Source organism: Rattus rattus, chromosome 2 (genome assembly GCF_011064425.1).
Source record: "Rattus rattus isolate New Zealand chromosome 2, Rrattus_CSIRO_v1, whole genome shotgun sequence".
NCBI classification, from domain to species: Eukaryota; Metazoa; Chordata; class Mammalia; order Rodentia; family Muridae; genus Rattus; species Rattus rattus.
This window is the reverse complement of record NC_046155.1, coordinates 35,644,302-35,664,854: the sequence shown is the minus strand read 5'-3', so window position 1 is coordinate 35,664,854 and position 20,553 is coordinate 35,644,302. Positions and strand designations below refer to the sequence as shown.

General features: G+C 47.6%; 1 protein-coding gene across 1 annotated transcript; it reads left to right on the top strand.

Annotated features, from left to right (window-relative positions):
• Window positions 1-675: 675 nt before the first annotated feature.
• Ffar4 (free fatty acid receptor 4) lies at window positions 676-19,391 on the top strand. Its single transcript, XM_032891845.1, has 3 exons — window positions 676-1,408; window positions 11,688-11,816; window positions 18,755-19,391. Exons 1-3 carry the CDS (start codon window positions 842-844, stop codon window positions 19,142-19,144), a joined length of 1,086 nt encoding a protein of 361 aa, XP_032747736.1. The 5' UTR covers window positions 676-841; the 3' UTR covers window positions 19,145-19,391.
• Window positions 19,392-20,553: the final 1,162 nt, after the last annotated feature.

Sequence of the window (20,553 nt, the reverse complement as noted above, 5' to 3'; positions counted from 1 at the left end):
AGAAAGGAAACCAGAAAGCAATGGTGGGCGGTGTGATGGCAAGGGGCCAGGAACTTTTTATTAGTCACCGAAGGCCACCTTAGATTATTCACCCTGAGGCTGACGCTCAGGTTTCTTCTCTAACAGAATCAGACAGTCGAGTACTCCTCATACAGGGAGCCGGAGGCGCATTCATTCACAGCTGTGCAACTGACCCTCTCCTCCCTCCCCGTCTTTCACTGCTGAGTATCAAACCCAGGGCCTCCACCCACTAGGTGTATGCTCTACCCAAAGAACCAAATCCTCAGGCAAAACAATCCTTCCTCTTTTGCAAACTCCAACAAACAAACAAACAAACTGGTATACAAGGAGATTAATTCACCCCAAAGTCGAATAAGCACTAGCCCATTACAAGTTCTTTTAGGATCAACCTCCTACATAGGGGGTTTCTTTAGAGCACTCTGAATTACACTGGTCTACACCATTTCTAAAGTTCAACTCAGACACTCTTCAATCAGGGTTAGCTAAATAGGCTTTCAATAATCAGTGTCTATGAAAGTTGAAGAAGGCGGGGCCGGGTGGGGGCGCAGGGAGGAGGGGAGTCTTTAGTTTTCTGTCTTAAAAACACCTCTGCCTTGGTGGCCACATCCCCACCCACGGTGTTCAGACCAGTGTTGCCAGGCACTTCCTCGTTTCGGTGCGCCCTGGACGCAGCTCCTACGCCCAGAGCCTGGGCAACTGGGGCGGGTGGGGGACAGAAAGGAGGTGTCGCAACCTCCTCCCTCCCTCTTTCCCCGCCTTGGCAGTCAGTTACCTCGCAGATGAACGCTCTCACAGACAGCGGCGCGGCCGGGCGCCCGGCATGTTCCCTGAGTGTGCGCAGACGACGGGCCCTGGCCCCTCGCGCACCCCGGACCAAGTCAATCGCACCCACTTCCCTTTCTTCTCGGATGTCAAGGGCGACCACCGGCTGGTGCTGAGCGTCCTGGAGACCACCGTTCTGGGACTCATCTTTGTGGTCTCACTGCTGGGCAACGTGTGTGCCCTGGTGCTGGTGGTGCGCCGTCGGCGCCGTGGGGCGACAGTCAGCTTGGTGCTCAACCTCTTCTGCGCGGATTTGCTCTTCACCAGCGCCATCCCTCTAGTGCTCGTGGTGCGCTGGACTGAAGCCTGGCTGCTGGGGCCCGTCGTCTGCCACCTGCTCTTCTACGTGATGACCATGAGCGGCAGCGTCACGATCCTCACGCTGGCCGCGGTCAGCCTGGAGCGCATGGTGTGCATCGTGCGCCTGCGGCGCGGCTTGAGCGGCCCGGGGCGGCGGACGCAGGCGGCGCTGCTGGCTTTCATATGGGGTTACTCGGCGCTCGCCGCGCTGCCCCTCTGCATCTTGTTCCGCGTGGTCCCGCAGCGCCTTCCCGGCGGGGACCAGGTGAGCGCTGGCTGCGTGCAACCCAACAAGTGTCCAGGCAGGTTGGAAGTCAGGATCTGACCAAAGCGGTCGGCTGAGGGTGGTGATTAGTAACAATACTAGGTCGTTGGTGGAATTAAATCCTTTTTTGGCAGACCCAGTGCCCAATACTCTGGAGTTTAATTTCGTCAGTTTACCCACAGTGCCAAGTGGGTAAGTAAATCCTCCCAAATGCTGTTAAGGGAACTCTCTCGGATTTTCTTTTTTCAAAATGCAGGGATTATTATGAGGCTAATTAAGCAATGGAAGCTTACAGCCAGATGGGACACAGGGTGCGAGGTGGCTTCTCATAGAGTTTCTGCTTTCTCTTCAAGTGTCACACTACTGTTATTTTCGAAAGTATTTAACAGACACAGAAGCCGAGGCACCCAGCATTTTCCTTACGGCTGGGCTCCTGCTTAGAAGTGCAGTCTCAAGGAGAAGCCCTACAGTGGTGGGATGTCTCTGGGGGGAAGGATTCCTGTTCCCAAATATACTCTGACCAGAAATACTGGTTATGTGACCGCTCCCCATTCCCCTCACCCTGCCACCCGCCAACCCGGAACACAGAGGGGAGCGTCCAGGGGTGGCAGAATCCACAGAGCAATCACTTTTTATTTTTAATTGAGGGCAAGGGTGGATGAAGGTTACATCCTGAGCAAACATCATCTTAAGAAAAAAAAATCAAACCTGAAGTCACGGAGGGGAGTGTTTGTTTGATAGTGACTTTGAATGGCTAATGAGCAGGAACAGATCAGGCCTGTGACACCTCACTAAAGCACAGACCATTCCTACCCTGGTGGGTACAGGTGAGCCAGGGTTAACTGAGCTGATGGGTACTGCTGGCACAGAAGAGACCAAGGGGTCTCTATCTCACTCTAGGCTTATCCTTGGCCTAGATCACCTGAGCATCAGGGCAGGCCACATAGATGTTTCTGGAATAAGTGAAAGCTCCTCACCAAAGGGATAAGCTGGGTCACGTGCATGTCCAACCGGCCACATGTGAATTCTATGTGGATAGCTAAGAACATGCCCCAACACGGATGTTGCACACCCCAGGGGGCAGCTCTGCCATCGGTTGTTGGCTTAAGCTATTTTTCCCCTCAATGAATTTCAACAATATTGTTGTATTTTTCATAGGACTTAAAGACTTTCTTGTTCTGAACACGGAAATGTTTCAATTCCAAGAATTAAGACCAAATAGTATGTCTTAAATTTCCAGACGCAGTGTCATTCTAAAATTCATTCAGGAACAATCCTATCTGGCTGACAAATAACACTAAGAAGGAAAAAGGACTGTCTTGTATCCTCCCAGACAACCCCTAGACTGAAACTGTGTATAATGTGCTCCCTGCAGCCTGAGTGAGGAGGTGCTTGCTATGCTGTGCTGTGCACTCCGTACACATCCCCGCCCCCACCCCAGGGAATGACTGTACCTGCAGCCCTCTACTTCATTTCCAGAATTTTACTGCAGGTGCTTCTGGGGAGGTCCTGGTTTGATAGCTCTTGTTTTCATGAAAAGACACGTGTTTGTTTTCATGAAAAGACACGTGTTTGTTTTCAAGGTCTTTGGAGGGGCATTTGGGCAAAGCCACTGGGGCAGGATGGGCTGACCACACTGCTTTAGTGGCCAAGTGACAAAAGCCTTAGTTACTGAAATTTTTAGGGTTGGGATTCAGAAACTTGTAGTGGGGATGGGGGGGGGCAGGACAGTGTCTGTCTTCCTGTCTTTCTTGTCAATTCCCCTTCCCATCTATCACTCTCCTGCTCTCTCGTTCTCTCTCTCTCTCTCTCTCTCTCTCTCTCTCTCTCTCTCTCTCCTCCCTCTAAACTATTCTCTCTCTCTCTGTTTGTTTTGAGACAGAGTCTCTCTGTGTAGCTCCAGCTGTCCTTGAACTCACTGAGATTTGCCTGCCTGTGCCTCTGCCTCTCTGCCTCTGCCTCTGCCTGTGCCTCTCTGCCTCTCTGCCCTCTCTGCTCTCTCTGCCTCTCTGCCCTCTCTGCCTCTCTGCCTCTCTGCCTCTGCCTCTCTGTCTCTGCCTCTCTGCCTCTGCCTCTCTGTCTCTCTCTCTCTGTCTCTCTCTCTCTCTCTCTCTGTCTCTCTCTCTCTCTCTCTCTCTCTCTCTCTCTCTCTCTCTCTCTCTCTCTCTCTCTCTCTCTCTCTCTCTCTCCCTCTCTCTCTCTCTCCCTCTCTCTCTCTCCCTCTCTCCCTCTCTCTCTCTCTGCCTCTCTGTCTCTCTCTCTCTCTCTCTCTCTCTCTCTCTCTCTCTCTCTCTCTCTCTCTCTCTCTCTCTGCCTCTCTCTCTCTCTCTCTCTCTCCCTCTCCCTCTCTGTCTCTCCCTCTCTCTCTCTCTCCCTCTCCCTCTCTCTCTGTCTCTCTGTCTCTCCCTCTGCCTCTCTCTCTCTCTCTCTCTCTCTCTCTCCCTCTGCCTCTGCCTCTCTGCCTCTGCCTCTCTCTCTGCCTCTGCCTCTCTGCCTCTCTCTCTCTGCCTCTCTCTCTGCCTCTGCCTCTCTGCCTCTCTGCCCTCTGCCTCTCTGCCTCTCTGCCTCTCTGCCTCTGCCTCTCTGCCTCTCTGCCTCTGCCTCTGCCTCCCAAGTTCTGGGATTTTTTTTATTTTTAAAGGCATAGGGCATCACACCTGACTAGCCATCCATCCTCTCTTCTATAGAATTCGAGTCCCCTCTTCTTCAGGCTTTACTTTCCACTGTTTTAGCTTCTGTGACTTCAGTTACCCATGGACAAGTGAGGTCAGAAAGTATTAGCTGGATATTCTAAGTGGGAGGGAACCCCTGTTTTAAATAACTTTAATTTCAGTCTATGGTTATAATTTCTTATTAATTTCTGGCTAGCCTCTTACTGTGCCTAATTTATAACTTAAAATTTAGCCTAAGGATGTAGGCATAGAAAAACGAACAGTGCATTTAGGGGCAAGTGTGTCTCCAGTTTCCACTTCTTCTAGGGGATTCTAGAACACACAGCCCCCCATAAGAATAAGAGGATGTGTGTATTCCATGTTTTCTGTATTCATGACAAAGGATCCTAACATGAGAAACTCCCAAGTTACTCAAAGAACTGACCCTGGGAAACATCCCGTTTCATAAACTGACCAGTTGAAGAAATAAGAAGAACTGGAGGTGGCAGGCTGTAGCTGCTTTAGAAAGAAAATGGCTGAGAAGGATGTGGTCTAGACCGTGGTGAGTTTTGCAGTTAAAACGACCAGAGGCAGGCATGGCGACTCACCTCTGTGATCACAGCACTCAGGAGGCTGAGGCAGGAGGATTGCCATAAGTTTGAGGTTGCCTGGGCTACAGGGTGGTGCCCTATCTCTAAATAAATACATGAATAAGTAAGCAAATAAATACAAACAACCAATGTCTGTTTTTCCAGCCCTCGGACTGGCAGCTTCCTGCCTGAGGCCCCTGTTTATTTTTCCAGTAGGATGCTACAAATGGTGGCTTTGGATGAAGAATTATTTCCTTCCCACTAACTGAGAGGACAGAGAACTTCCCCGTCCCCTCCCTCCTCCCCTCCCTCCTCCCCTCCCCTCCCCTCCCTCCTCCTATCCCCTCTCCCCTCCGTCCCCTTAGAACCTTCTGCTGTCCTAAGACCTTTCAAAAGCTCCATCCGTGTAGGCCATAGGTACGCTGCAATCCAGGGGAGCTGATAGCCATGCTAGTAATTGTAACCTATTTGGCATTTGAGTGTGAGCTTTAGAACTTCACACTCTGGAGCAGTTCCTGCTCCACAGAGAGCAAGCCTTCCTACCTTGCTTGTCTACAGCTCTCTTCTTGTTTAAGTATGGGCCTCACATGTCAACTATGTGAGATCGCCATGGAGACTTGTGTTTGGTAACTGGACCAACACCTGGTGCCCATATAGTTAAGTGCTCAAGAATCACCGGCTATTATTAGTTTCTTTATCTTGGGGGCATCAATATTTAAACATCCTTCAAAACAGCACGATTCTGATTGCTGTAACACAAGTGGCTGCCATTTCAAGAGAGTGGACACTTCCCAGCAACGCTAACTCCTCAACCCAGGTCAATGGGATGCCTGCCTGTGTGTGCTGTGGCCCTGGCCGGGCAGTGACCCACACTCATGGGTGGGAAGACTGTCCACTTTGGCTAGTATGTGCTGTCTGTTCATTCCACAAACATTTGCTGAGCACCCTTCTCCTCCTGCCCCACCACAAGCCACATAAACACACATTGGGCCCAGGTACTGCCCTGGTATGTAGTCCAGTGAGGTCTGTGGTCCAGGAACCCCTCATTAGGGGTTCCTGTTGTTATTTTCTGCAAGAAGAAATAACCAAAGTCAGGCAGAGAATTCTTCCAGAATGCAGTCTGGCTCTGATCCCTCTGGGTGTCAGAGCCTCTGAATTCATGACTCTTAGAGGCTCATGGACTGGTCACTTGACCCTTTCCTGTTATAACACAAGGTCAGTAAGTTGTGCTGCCTCTCTGCTGAGTGTGGATCGGCTGCGGAGATGAACAGTCAACTTGCCTTTGTGAACAAATGTTAGAGGCCACCTTTTCAAAGTCCGTGTTGGTGCATCCTTGCAGTCCCAGCACTCTGGAGCTGAGACAGGGGATCACGAAGTCACAGCCAGTCTGGGAAATGTAGTGAGATTCTGATTCAGAAAAGAGTTGAGGGTTGGAGAGTGTAGCTCTGTTGGTGGAGTGCCTGTTTAGCATGCACAAGGCCCTGGGTTCATCCCAGGCACCACCTAAACCAGGCACTTTGATCCACATCTGGAATTCTGCGTGAGGGAGGTGGATGTAAGAAGTTCGTGTAAGTTCAAGGTCTCCCTTGGCTATATAGTAAGTTAGAGGCCAGCCGGAACAATATAAACAGTCGAGAGCTTCCATTTTGGTTGAGGCCCTGGGACAGGGAAGACAGTTTGCCTAGGAGTTCCCGGAATTGATGAAGGGATAATCATTAGAGAAACTTAAGATGCAAAGAGCTACACTCGGAGAGCATTTAAATAAATCCTCCAAGTGGAGAAGGGCCATCGTGTGCACAGAGCCTGCAGACAGATGCGCCCATCCACAGAGAGTCTCAGGAGATCTTTCTACCTGATGTGTGCCAGGCATCTTGTGCCTCACGTAAGACAGGCTTGGTTCTTGCCTTTTGCAGCGCGTTTTGGTGAGCCCTGGAGGGTGATTACCGCTCAGTTCAGGAGGTGTGAAAGGGTGGTTGGGGGGGGTGTGAAAAGGGCTTTTCTGGGTCACAGCGGGCAGAGTAGGGGCTGCACTCGTGAAAGGGAGGCAGGAGAGTCAGAGGCACCCTGGGAGAAGTGTACTGTCTCTGCTGGTTGAGCTTACTGGGCTCTGATGGGGAGCCCATATTTGACAATTTTCTTGTCCCTAAAAATAAGTTCTTTTTCTCTCATTAAAAAGTAAAGATCTATAGCAACATTTAGAAAATCTAGGTATCGCTCTTACCCCCCTCTTGCTCTTTGTTCTTCTCTTCTTGCCCCCTTCCCCATTCCCTCCCTTTCCCCCATGGCCGGCCTCCTCTCTCTCCTCTCCTCTTCCTCTCTCATTAAACCTCTCCACATGGAAAAGAAAAGGAAGAAGAAAGGAAAGCAACAGCAGAAAACGATGGAATACATGTGTCATAGAGGCAGAAGGGGAGGGAATGTGTGTCATATTTGCTGGGGAGGAAAAGGATCAGCAAAGAGAGCAGGGGGATGAGGAGGGCAGTAGGGGGGGAGGGGAAGAGGGGATGGTGAGGGCAGGGGAGATGGAGATGGCAGTGGGGGGGATAGTGAGGGCAGGGGTTATGGAGAGGGCAGTAGGGGAGGGGGAGGGCAAGGGGGGGATGGTGAGGGCGGGGGCATGGTGAGGGCAAGTGGGGGATGGGTAGGGCAGTGGGGGATGGATAAGAACAAAATCTAGTAATAATATGGATGAAAATGTCAGAGTGAAATCCATTCCTTTGAATGCTAACAAAAAATAATGATAAAAAAATGAGAAAATTCTGGGGCTGGAGAGACAGCTTGATTGTAAGAGCACTTGCCTGGTATGCATGATGCCCTGGGTTCAATTCCTGGCCCCGAGGGAGCCAGGTATGTGTCACATATTTAAATTTCTAGCACCTGGGAGGTGACAGGGCGATCGGAAGTTCAAGATCACTCTTCCTACACAGCAGGGCGATCGGAAGTTCAAGATCACTCTTCCTGCACAGCAAATTTGGGGCCAGGATGGGCTACAGGAGACACTGAATTTATGGGGCTTTGAGGGAAGAAAGGGAGAGAGGAGAGAGGGAAGAAGGGGGGGAAGGAAGGGGAAGAGGGAGGGAGAGCAGGTAAACCAACAGGACCATGACAATCACTTAGGTAATTGAGTAGGGGGAGGACTATAAAAGGCAAAATGAGAGGCACGTACATTATTTTGAAATAGTAAGTCTTGCCTACAAGGGTGCATAACAGGGATCCTATTAGCTGCTGGGCTGATTGTGTAAAGTTCTTGTGAGTGTTTAAGGTTTTGTGCTGGCTTTTGTGTAGCGTTGTGTTAGCTCCTTTGTATCACTGTGACTAAAAGTCACAACTTGGGAAGGAAGGGTTACATTTGGCTCAAAGTTTCAAAGGTTTCAGTCAACCATGGTGGGGAGGTTGAGGTGGGTGGTGGTGTGGGGGTGGGAAGGTGTGTGTGTGTGTGTGTGTGTGTGTGTGTGTGTGTGTGGTGGGGTGGGGGAGAGCAGAGCGGCTCACATGACAGCAGCCAGGAAGAAGAGAGAATGAATGTATTCCCAAGCACCTCTACTGAGAGCACGCTTTCCCTCCTGTTCTATCCTGACTCCCAGCCTATAGGAAGATGTCTTCCTCCCCTAGTTAATCCTCTCTGGACACCCTCTCCCAGGCACACCCAGAGATGCTATTCTTTCTAATCTTCTTAGCCCTCCTCAGCCAGACCCGAGACTCCCCATCCGAGTCCTGTTTCTGGTAGATCCTTATGATCAAGATTCCTTTCTTCAGAATCTCCTGGTCTGATTTATTTACTCATTTGTTCATGTATGTTAGAACTGGCACACGCAGTTCCATGTGGATCTGGTAAGCTCCACATAGGTGTGTAGCTTTTTGGCCCTTTGTGTAGGGAGAATACCTTGCTTTATCACATTCATTTTCTTCCAAAATCTCATAAAGTCACAAGAGATTGACACATGCACAGGAGGAGGTGTTTGGAGAAGGATCATAGGAGCTTTAAAAAATAGTTCTGAGGTCATGTTTTTCTATGCTTTGATACCTTTTTCTTTCACAAATATAGGGCTTAAGACCAGATTCCATTTAGGGCTAGGACCCCTTTTCCCTGACTGGGGTTTCAAGCATACCTGTCCTTACCTGTGTGAGGGTCCTGTGGTGGGCAGAGATCTGAGTACAAGCTGGAGGCTGCATGGATTGCTCCAGGAACAACAGTAATATGGCTACCAGTACTCAACATTATCAAGAGACACAAGTCTCTTTCCATTCACCAAAATGAGGGGCATTTAAAAAAAACATTTTCACATTATGCACCCCAATCTCACTCATCTCCTTTCCCCTTGTACCCTCCCTTCATCCTTGCAACCTCCCTTCCACCCAGAAGAGGAAAAAAAATCTTGTTGTTGAAGCTGTAGTGTGTCATAGTGTGTCCCACACTATATCCTTTTGTCCACATTTTTTTGCTTGTAAGTGTACGAGACCTCTGGCTTCTGCTACTCTGTCAGTACTGGAACCTCACGGGGACTGCTCTCAGATATCCTGTTTTTGCCCTGTGTTATGGAAGTCCTATAGTTTTGGATCTGTAGATCAGTTGCTTCATGCACTCCAGCCGTTCACTGATGGGGTAGATGTTGGGGTGGGCCAATTCAAAGCCTGAGAGTTACCTGAGCTGGTCAACCAGACAGGGACTAGGGAGAAGAGGATGACTTCTCGCCCTTGTCTATGCCACTGCACAGCAGACAGGAGGCAGGGCTGGCTTTCCGTGTTCGTGCCCTTGGGCCAGCTTACCAGAAGCCTCCACATCCAGGACCAATTTTACCATGCTGCCCAGGTGAGGTGCAGAGCAAACCTTCTCTCATTAGCTGGGCACGGTGGGAACAGAGGAGCCTGTTTAGAATGTCCAGCCCAGTTATTACCCATTTAATAAAGTTAGAACGTCCTCACCAATAAAGCCGGAAAGAGAAGTAGCATCCGTGCCTCCCTTTCCAATGTACAAATATGATTAAGTCATTTTGTTTTGTTGTTGCAAGCAAAGAAATGTGGACACACCATGCTACATTACAACGTCTAAGGTTGCAAGGGTGGAGGGTGGATACGAAGGGAGGAGGAGATGAGTGGGATTGGGGTGCATGGTAGCGAGACAGGGGCTTATTATGTAGTCAAAGATGGCAGTTGTCTTGCTTCAGCCTTGCAAGGCTGAGATGAGGGGCATGTGGTACCACACCCGCCAAGTTTAAAACATTCTTAACCCTCCCCCAACTAACTACATACTTTTTGGGGCAAAATGTCGCCAGTGAATACAATTAACCTTTAGTATTTTAAACTTTTTTTTTAATGTTTCTAGCTTTAGTTTCCTCTTCTATGAAATGGAAAAACAATGGGAATCTGTAGGTTGTTGTAGGTGTAGATGTTGCAAGGTAGGAAAGAGTTCTCAGTGCGCAGAAAATGTTTAATAAATATGAGATGCTTGTGCCTTCTACGAAAACCGGGTATGAAACTTAGTGAATTGTTGACAACATTCTGAGCTCACTCAGTTATGATTCATGTTGGCAAACATTAAAAATTATTTGTTTTTCTCTACTGTATGGTATATAGTATTCAATAATTATTGATCAAATTTATGAATGAATGACAAGGCTCAGATCAAAAATCAGTGATATGACCTTTTATTTTGCACATGCTCTTGAATTCATGTACTGTTGTATGGGAGGGTTTGGGGCTAAATTGTGCTCTAAACAGTTTTGTTCTTATTGTCAAATAGGCAGAAGCAGTTCGGGTGTGGGAAGATACCTTTGTATTCATACTCTATTTCCACTGATATATTTACTCAATGGAAGGAATTGTTGCTGTGATGGAATTCTTCCTGTTCAGTGGGTCCCTCGTATCTCTGTTTTGTAGTAAGCATCAAACTTTTGAGTTCAACAGAGCACAGTGGTAGCAGCACAACCAGATGTCTCCATGCCTCCTTTCTACCACTCCAGCTATTTGCTTTGGGGCTGTCCTATTCCCAGGGAGGAGTCACACAAGGTCACAGCTCCTAAGTCTAGGTACCATATACTTTCTTGAAGAGGGATGACCTATTTTTTTGAGGCAGACTGACACAGGATGCTTGTGTGTGTGTGTGTGTGTGTGTGTGTGTGTGTGTGTGTGTGTGTGTGTGGTTTGTTACTGTTTTGGAGTTTTGAGTTTCTTCTTTTTTAAGATTTATTTATTTTTATTTTATGTGCATATGAGTGTTTTGCATACATGACTATGTACCACCTGCATGCCTGGTGTATGTGGAGACCAGAAGATGTAATTGAATCCCCTGGAAATAGAGTTAATGACCATTGTGAGTTACTGTGTGGGTGCTGGAAACTGAACTCTGGTCCTCTGCAAGAGCAGCAAGTGCTCTTAACCACTGAGCCAGCTCTTCAGCCTCACCTTTATGTGCATTTGTCTGTCTGTCTGTCTCTTCATTTCCTGAGACAGGGTCTCATGTTGCCTGGGCTTGTCTCAAACTCCTTGGTTCTTGCAATCTGCCTCGGTCTGCAGAGTAGCTAGACTACATGTGTGTATCTGACTTTGACATAGGAAGGCAATTGAACACTCCCAAGTAAGTGATTCCTCTCCCAGCCCCTGGTGCTTCAGCAAAGTGTCACTGTGCTGGCCGCACAATCCTGTCTCCAAATACCTGATTTGTTATGTGGTTTCCAGTCTCCGTGACCTTTCTGAGGTCAACTTCCTTCCTTTGAAGCCTTTGAGAAGATTCAAACACTTTGTTTGCCAGCCTAGGGGAGTGGAAAGACCAGTCAGTGGGAAACGTCTCCAGCTCTTACCCTGCCTATGATGCTAAGGTTCAGGTTCCTTCCTGGGCAGTGAGAATTGTAACTATGGTAACCCTAGGTACCTGGGTGTAAGAGGCAACATCATGGGCAGAGGAGGAGTAGATTCTAGGTCTTCCTGTCACAACAGCTTGTAACGCACAATGTAATAGCATCCTGTAGCCCACATAGGGCTGGGCTAAGGGCTAAGGAAGAAGCCAGCATTTAAGTGATGTTGTTTTCCCTTTTGAAACAGGAAATTCCGATTTGCACATTGGATTGGCCCAACCGCATAGGAGAAATCTCATGGGATGTGTTTTTTGTGACTTTGAACTTCCTGGTACCAGGACTGGTCATTGTGATCAGCTACTCCAAGATTTTACAGGTATGTTTGTTTCGGTGCTGCTCTGAACTTCACTCCATCTGGGCATTTCCAGAAGTATCTTAGAACTTCCGGGTCAGAGGATATCTTGGGGGCTCCTAACAATACAATTGTGACTCACTGGGTGGATCCTTTGCTACCCCCCCCCCCGGGAACAGTGAGGGGTGAGAGTTTGTATATTTATTTTGGCTTTTGTTTTCTAAGTCAGCTATGTTTTTATGAATCTTTTTTAAAATTCATCATTAAAATAATACCAGGTTATAAAAACATTGGGTTAAGAACAGGCAAAGAATTGTGTAATGCAGAAGTTGAAAGTCTATTCTCTTCCCAACCTTAGTGACCCAACTATGTCTCTGCAGAGTTGCACATTATGAACACTTGTGTGTGTTTGGTGCTGTTTGGTAGGTTTTTTTCCACCCATTACTGTATCAGGACATCTTTCTATATCAGTTGCTGTATCTTATCGTGTTCTTGGTTAAGGGCTATACAGCTTTCGTCAAATAGGCATGATATAATTATTTTATGGACTTCAAAGTTGTGTCGCTGTTTTCCCACAAACACAGCAGTGATCAACAGTGTCTACTTCTTAAGATTTTTTTTATGGCACTGTCATATACTAATATAATATCACACCCAGATTATGTATCCTGCTCACAACTGAACTCAATCATAAAGTGACTCCTGGATGGGGAATAGAACTTGGCCACAAGTCCTTCCTGTCCCCATGGGTTAGTAACCTTATCCTCAGGGATGTCCGTTTCAGGTGTGTGTGACACAGGAAGTAAATGATACCTTCTAGAAAAGTAAATGTATATTCACAGACATATAAAAGATGGGCTGGTCTCTGCTTCCTGCCTCTAAAGGCATCCTCCTTGTATGGAAAATACCTCTAGCAAACACAGCCATGCATATTACAAAGTAAACTTGTAAAGTTTACGTCAAAGCCTTGGAGCCCTCTTGACTGTACGCAGTGACTGATTCCTGGTTTTATAGCATCTCATGCGTGGCTCGAGATAAACGGGTGTATTGAAAAGGCTCTGCTCACCTTCTGGCTACTTTTACAACCCTTTATGGCTGTGGATCTGCAGTCCTCTTATAAAACTCACAACCCATCCCAGGCCAACCTCACCTAAGGCTCCTGACCCTGGTTCTGTGAGAGTGTTTAACTCACTCCCCAAAGTTGTCTCATCAAGTGACTCCCCATCACTAAAGAGATCCAAGCTTGTGGATCTCTTGTGAGGCGAATTCCAGAATGTAGAACCCTGAAGATGCCTGCAGTGAATGGCGTGGCATATTTTAATGCTATAAAAATATTAATTAGTATCATAAAATCAAAATGAAAGAGGAGAATGAAAAGGACAGAAAAATAGAATAACTTAAAACTTTTTGTATTGTTTTTGTTTTGCTGAATATATGTATATACATATATGTACAAAGAGCTACATATACATATATACTTATACATATATACATATATATACAGAGAGAGCTACACATACATATATACTTATACATATATATACAGAGAGCTACATATACATATATTCTTATACATACACATATATATATATATATATATATATTTCTGGCAAGTCTCTAACTCCCTATGCGTACTAGACTGGCCTGGAACTTGAATCACTCCTTCTATCTCTGCCTCTCAAGTACTAGGATCAAGGGCACACACTACTGTGTTAGGATGCATTAACACGGTTTTATTTAACAGGTATGCGTGAAGTGTTTATCAGGCAGCAAGCACTAAGACATTTGATCCTAATAAGATTCTCAGGGGAGACCATGCAGAGATGCCATGCTGTGTACCCAGGGTCATGAGCTTATAGGTGTCAGCTTCAGTATCGAAACCCAAGCAGACTGGACTCAGAGCCTCAGAGCTTCAACTCCTCAGAGGTATTTGTTTGTTTGTTTGTTTGTTTGTTTGTTTGTTTGTTTGTTTTTTAAGAGTGCTATGTGCAGAGTGTTGGCAGGGATTGAGTGTGGTTCAGGAGTGTGCGAATTATAATCTGCCTAGAGGGACCTTTGGCAAAGAGGCAGCAGGACAATGACGCTGAGATTTAAAGCAAAGATTTCAGCAGCACGGGAGAGAGCGATGCTGGGTCAGCGTGAAACTAAAGCAAGCCGGTAGCTGGTGCACAAAGGTGAAGGACCAACAAGGGGCACGCAGAGAGCAAAGAACCACAGGAACAAACACGAGGCTTGGGAGACTCTTTATAAATTACCTATCTTTGAGTGTTGACTGCCGATTTACTTTGCCGTGTGGCTTGGGCCTACTACTTGGACTCTCTGGGCCCAAGTTCCATCATCTTCAAAAAGGCAGCCTTACTTTCTTTCCAGTGTGATCTTCCACTGGCTGGGAGGGGCAGCCGCACCTGAACTCCCCTTGTTGGCGAACACCCCTGCGATCCGAAGAAGTCAAGAGGGCTCTTGTGTGCCTCCTTTCCACGTGTGGCACACCCTCCTGTGGGGACTATGTCCCCCCCAATCTCAAGGCTGACATCTCAATCTTCCCTGCAGAGAAAAATCAGAAAAATGCCTCAGAATCATGAAGGGGAGAGAGACCTCCTCTCCCTCCTCTGAACGGTTCGCCATGCTCTCCCCACACTTGAGTCTAAATTCACGGTCAGCGTTGCACATCTCCACATCGCCAACTCCTGCACAACTTCCACGAACAACGGAAGGTCTGTGTGTTTTGCAGCTGTGAAAGCACTCAGCTACCTGAGTGTTAGGTCACAGAGGAAATTTACACCCGTTGCTTCCTTATACATGAACCAGATGCCAAGCTCCTATCTAAACTCCCACCGTACAGTTTGCCTTTTGCCTGCCCCCCACAGTCTCCAGTTTTGTATCCAGGTGAGCAGGAGACCGTCCCTCACACACGCTCACACACAGCCGCCTAGGGGCCATGACATCTGCCATTTCCTCTTCAGGACCTCTCTTGTCTGGATGGCTGTGTAGACCACTCCTGGACAATTCAGAGCAATCCCTCACTCTCAGAGGTTTCTCCTCAAAACAGGGCATCCTCTCATCTGTCATTCAAGCTCTGTGAGGGGGTGAGGTGTGAGAGGTGAGGTGAGAGTTCATTGAGTCTGCACAGGAGCTGGCCTTTATTTGCATATGAATGAGGCCCAAGTTCTGGAGCACAGAGAATGCCTCACAGGGCAGGGCCTCTCAGCGTGGGCTTTGGGGCATCCCCAGCACAGTTAAATCTGATCATAGAACCCATTTCCGCACGCAGAGCATCTCTCTCAGCTGGTATGGCATAGAGGTCCCAGAGGGAAGCCCTGCTTCCAGCCTTTGCTGGTTCTGACCTGGACAGTTCAGAGTGGACATCCAACTGCCTCTCCCCTTGTTGATCGATCACCTTTCAGGAATAGCTTGAGGGGCTGGGAAGTGACCGGTTTTGTTTTGTTTTTGTTTTTTTTTTTGGTTTTTTTTTTTTTTTTTTTTTTTTTTTTTTTTTGCCCCTCTCTGCTTCCTCTTTCCTTGAGATTCAGACATGGCATACATTTTCAGTAACATTTTTCCGATCAACAGTTCCCCCAAGGGAGTAGCTTCTCAGGGCTGGCAGCTTCAGACAAGGCTTCCAAGTTCACCCAGCAACCATAATGATGATGGGCTCTGATGCATCTGCTGTCGTAACCGTATTTCTTGTTCTCCCTCCCACTGGCCACATACATGGGGCATGGGGCTGCAGAATGGGCAGGACCTCTTTGCTTCTTGCCCTGTGTCCAGCCTCTTCAGGAGATAGAGCATATAGCATATGGGACAAAACAAAAAAAAATGCACCAGGGACACATGATTAAGAATAGAAACAGGGACAGATTACTAAGAGAAAGACATCTCAGAGAATGGGGGGGGAGGGCTAATGAGCTGTGAGGAGGAGGTTTCTATGTAAAAGAAACCCAACAGTGGGCCTCTGGTCTTCTAGCTCTTTCTGGGTAATTCACGTGGCACTTGCCTCTCCCGAGGTTGCCTATGCTCAGGCTGACTTTTCTTCAACGTGCTTTGCTGTTGCATGCGAGTTGGGAAGCATCTGGGGACTGAGGGATGCTGGGAGAACCTGGAGGCCAGGTCTGCCTTGGTCTGTAAAATATGCATCTCAGTACTTTGCTCCGGGGTCCAAACCCAAACAGCGTTTTTTGTTTTGTTTTGTTTTGTTTTTCACATGTTTATCTTGATGCTACTCTTCCCAGTCCTAACTCTCCTCCTACGGTTGGGTCTCTCTGAGGGGAGACCTCTGAGAAGGTGGGATATCTTGTCCGATGATTCTAATCGGGACACTACTGGTTAGCCAATTAGCTCCACAAATGAGGCTCAACCCCCTAGGGCTCCAACTTCTGTCAGTGGGGATCTCCTGCACTGCCAGCATCCAGCCGGTGTGGCCTGGCTCCGCAAAGGGGTGTTGGGTGGGAATAGGATTTCCTCCTGGCCTGTCAGAAGCTTACGTGGCTACAATGAGTCATGAATGGTCTGCTTTAAAATTGGACTTTTTTAAAGGTCTAGGGAGAAAAAGTCCAAACCAAGCAGCTGTCTGGGATTAGCAGTCCTTAAGCTCTTAAGAGCAAAAGTCATCTGGATGTTCAGGGGAAGTGCAGATCCCTGGATCCCCTCCCTGGATCCCCTCACCGGATCCACGTGTCTTAAAATGGCCCCTATTAGACTGGTAAAAAACACTGCTTTCAGCACAAGAGGATAAGAGATCATTTATTCTGAGTAGCCATAGCCCAGGAATGGAGATTCAGGCTACCTCAAATTCCATGTTCCAAAATGATAACTGTTTTATGAAGCTTTTGTTTTTTAATATAGTAAAGGGCAATTTTCAAATACATCGTTGGGAACATCAGGAAAAAGGTGTGTCACAAACCTCGCTATAGACCTGAGATGTCTGATGACATTCTTTTTTTTTTTTTTTTAAGATTTATTTATTTCATGTATGTGAGTACACTGTCGCTGTCTTCAGACACCAGAAGAGGGCATCAGATCCATTACAGATGGTTGTGAGCCACCATGTGGTTGCTAGGAATTGAATTCAGGTCCTCTGGAAGACCAGTCATTTTCTTAACCCCTGAACCACCTCTCTAGCCCCATCTGATGACATTCTTAGATTATTATCATTATCATCATCGTCATCATCATTATTATTAGATTATTATTATTATTATTATTATTATTATTATTATTATTATTATTAGCACCTGTCAGTCCCAAGAATGGTAGGCCAGAGCCAGAGTAGGTGTGGAATAACTATTAAGGGGGCTAAAAGTGGCCAAAGATAAACTGCAGTTGGGCTCTGGAGCAGCTGCCCTAATCTCTCAACAATAACTTACCTTCTAGCTGGTTAGTCAGCCTTGTAGAAGGGTTAGTGTCAGGTGTAGCTCTTTATAGGAACTTTCGTTCATAGAAATTTTGTGTTTTACCAAGTTCCCAGTGGTCACGGAACACATTCTCAAAACGAGCACCGCTCCCCCAAGCCACTGCCCTCCAGCTGTCATCCACCCCACCCCAGCCATTGGCAATATGCCAGGTGAAGAATGCATAGGCACTGACGTCTGGGCTCCTGAAGAAGGTGAACCCAAGGACATCCCCCTAGAGACTTGTTTTGAGGGTGAGAGTTATGCGGTACTTCATAAGAGCACACAAGGCATTCCACCAAAGCCAGAGACATTGGAAATCCTGGCTAGATGCTGACCAGCCAGTAGTCAGTGAGTCTAATGTCGGGTAGGGAGCAAGGAAGGACCCATGTCTTATTGCAATGCTTGATTTTCTTCCTGATTCTACAAATTGTGGGGACCGTGGAATAAGGGCGAAAGAATTCTCTTGTGGGCTTGGCTCTGAGTCAATCCCTTTGTTTATCACAGCCATTGTCAGGCACCCGCAAGAGCCCTGGGCCCTACAGTATGGGAACCCCTACGGAGCCTGATTGTCACCGGTGGGGGCTGTAACTATTAGTATCAGAAAAAAAGGACTTTCAGTCAGTAACCTACTTCCCCAGAGAGTCAATTTGCAAGAACAGCGGTGGTGTGAACACACAGAGGATGCGTGAAGATTAAAGGAGACAACTGATAAATGTCTGGCGAGTGGCAGGCAGCCAGGGGAAATCACAGCAGTACTGACTGCTCACATCCTGGTGTTCGGGTTGTCAAGCGCTTTGAGAGGAATCCAGTCTGTTCACGGGGCACCTGCTGTCCTTGTCTGATCACAAACAGGTGGCTCTAAATGCCCCACACAGTGAGAGGCGATCATGTAATCATGCAATAGTCAAGCACCTATTTTTTTAATTAGGGAATTAAAAGAATTGTACGGAGAACATTTTAAGCCGTTTTTGATGAGTTAAATTTGCCCAAATTGTGAATGATGCTAATGACTTTAAAATTACTTCCTCCCTCCAGATGCAAGGATCTTGGGAGAAAAGGCCCCACTCCCCACCCCCACCCCCCATCCAGAACTGGCAACGTGATTAAGAGACAGAGAGCCTGGGCCAGCTCCAGCAATGGAAGTTAGTAAGGGCTAATGACAAGGTCAGGAGACATCCCACTGGCTCTCTTCCCTCAGGACAAAGGTCACCGACTGGCACCGCGGGCCCATAGACATAATGTCCTTCACATTAGAGGTTAGCAGGGTCGAGCCAGACTGCAACCCACCATCTCTGGTCTCACCCCTATCCACCAGGTTTCAATTCTCAGTCCCACGAAGCAAACCCAATCGACAGCAAACCCCTGACATCGACGGTGACCTGTAGCTCCATTTTTTTTTTTTTTTCAAGACAGTGGGGTCCTGACTGTCCTGGAACTCTTTATGTAGCCCAGCCTGTCCTTGAGCTCACAGAGGTTAGCCTGTTTCTGTCTCCTAAGTGCTCCGATCAAAGCCACGCCCCACCACGCCCCACCACGCCCCACAGTAGCTCCAGTTCTTTGTGTTTCCTGCAGATCACGAAAGCCTCGCGGAAGAGGCTTACGCTGAGCTTGGCATACTCCGAGAGCCACCAGATCCGAGTGTCCCAGCAGGACTACCGGCTCTTCCGAACGCTCTTCCTGCTCATGGTTTCCTTCTTCATCATGTGGAGTCCCATCATCATCACCATCCTCCTCATCTTGATCCAGAACTTCCGGCAGGACCTGGTTATCTGGCCGTCCCTTTTCTTCTGGGTGGTGGCCTTCACGTTTGCCAACTCCGCCCTAAACCCCATTCTGTACAACATGTCGCTGTTCAGGAACGAGTGGAGGAAGATTTTTTGCTGCTTCTTTTTCCCAGAGAAGGGAGCCATTTTTACTGACACGTCTGTCAGGCGAAATGACTTGTCTGTTATTTCCACCTAACTGCTGGTGCCAGGTAAACCATGATGTGCATGTAAAGGGAGTTAAACACCAGGAAAAGCCCACCAGGGTACCCTGCTTAAAAAATGTTCAACTTCATCTACAGGACCAGCAAATTAAGGAACGATCGCTCAGTATAAAAATATTTTTTCCTTAAAAGAACTTTCTATGGGTTCCTTTTGTGAACTCTTATTTAGTGTGTTTGTATTATGATCAAGTTAATAAATTTTTATTTATCGCTGTTCCTACATATAAAGCTGTACCTTGTGGTTGCTGAAACAAACCTTAGGGCTGATTCAGGACTCAGATCTTTCTGTAAAGGGTCATGGCCACCCTGAGTCCCCACCTTGTGGATCATTTATTCATTCCTGTCAAGACTGCTAAAGGAATTTCCAGAGAACAATTAAAAATGACTCTTTTTTTTTCCATGTATAAAAAGTGGGCTGGGGACATGGCCCAATGATAGTGTGGCCCTAGGTTCAATCCCTAGTACATGAAAGGAAAGAAGGAAGGAAGGAAGGAAGGAAGGAAGGAAGGAAGGAAGGAAGGAAGGGGAAGGGAAGGGAAGGGAAGGGAAGGGAAGGAAAAGAAAAGAAAAGAAAAGAAAAGAAAAAAAGAAAAATACTACAGACCACTTGACCATTTTAGTAGACGGAGAACCATAGTATCAAAAAGGGAAGGACAGGCTATAAAGGTGGAGAGGGAGATTAAGAATCGATGCTTTGTCACCCCACCTATGCCACCCCACCTATCACCCCTTTGAAACACCTGCCCTGGCTGTGCAGTGGTTTGGAACCCAGTGGTAGAGCTGATCGCCCTGGCTCTGTTCTCAGGGAGCACACCTTCTCATGGAGGTGGAGGACCACATATGCTAACAGAAGTCATGCTGCACCCGAGAGTGAGCAGACACACTGGAGAAAGTAGGACGGGGTGCTGTGGGGCGACGGTTACTTAAATGGGTAGGAGTGGGACTGGGAACACTGAAGAGCAGTAGTCGAGTTGAAAAGCAAAAGGTAAGAAACAAAGATGTGGATCCAGAGGAAGGACCTTTGCAGGATAAGCTAGACTGACCAGCCACGTGGTCCGGGAGGCTGACGAGCCACGTGGTCCCGGGTCAGTGGCAACAGGCAGAGCTCAGTGGGCAGCCCTGAGGTTGACTGTGGGAGGTCTAAAGGATGAATGCTCAGGCGCAGGCTTGAAGGAGCAAGAATAAACATGGAGACTAGGTATGTGGCCGATTGAAGAAAAAAAGCTGGGAAGACCTTGAAGATGCATGGCACCAGTGAAGGATTGTGTGCAGCCGTCTTGGGCTGTGCTTGGGAACGTGAGACACTTTACACGCATAGGGCGTCTCCTAGACTTTAAGCCTGGCACTGGTTAGATAGAGGAGCAGGACAAAGCTAAGGAAACCT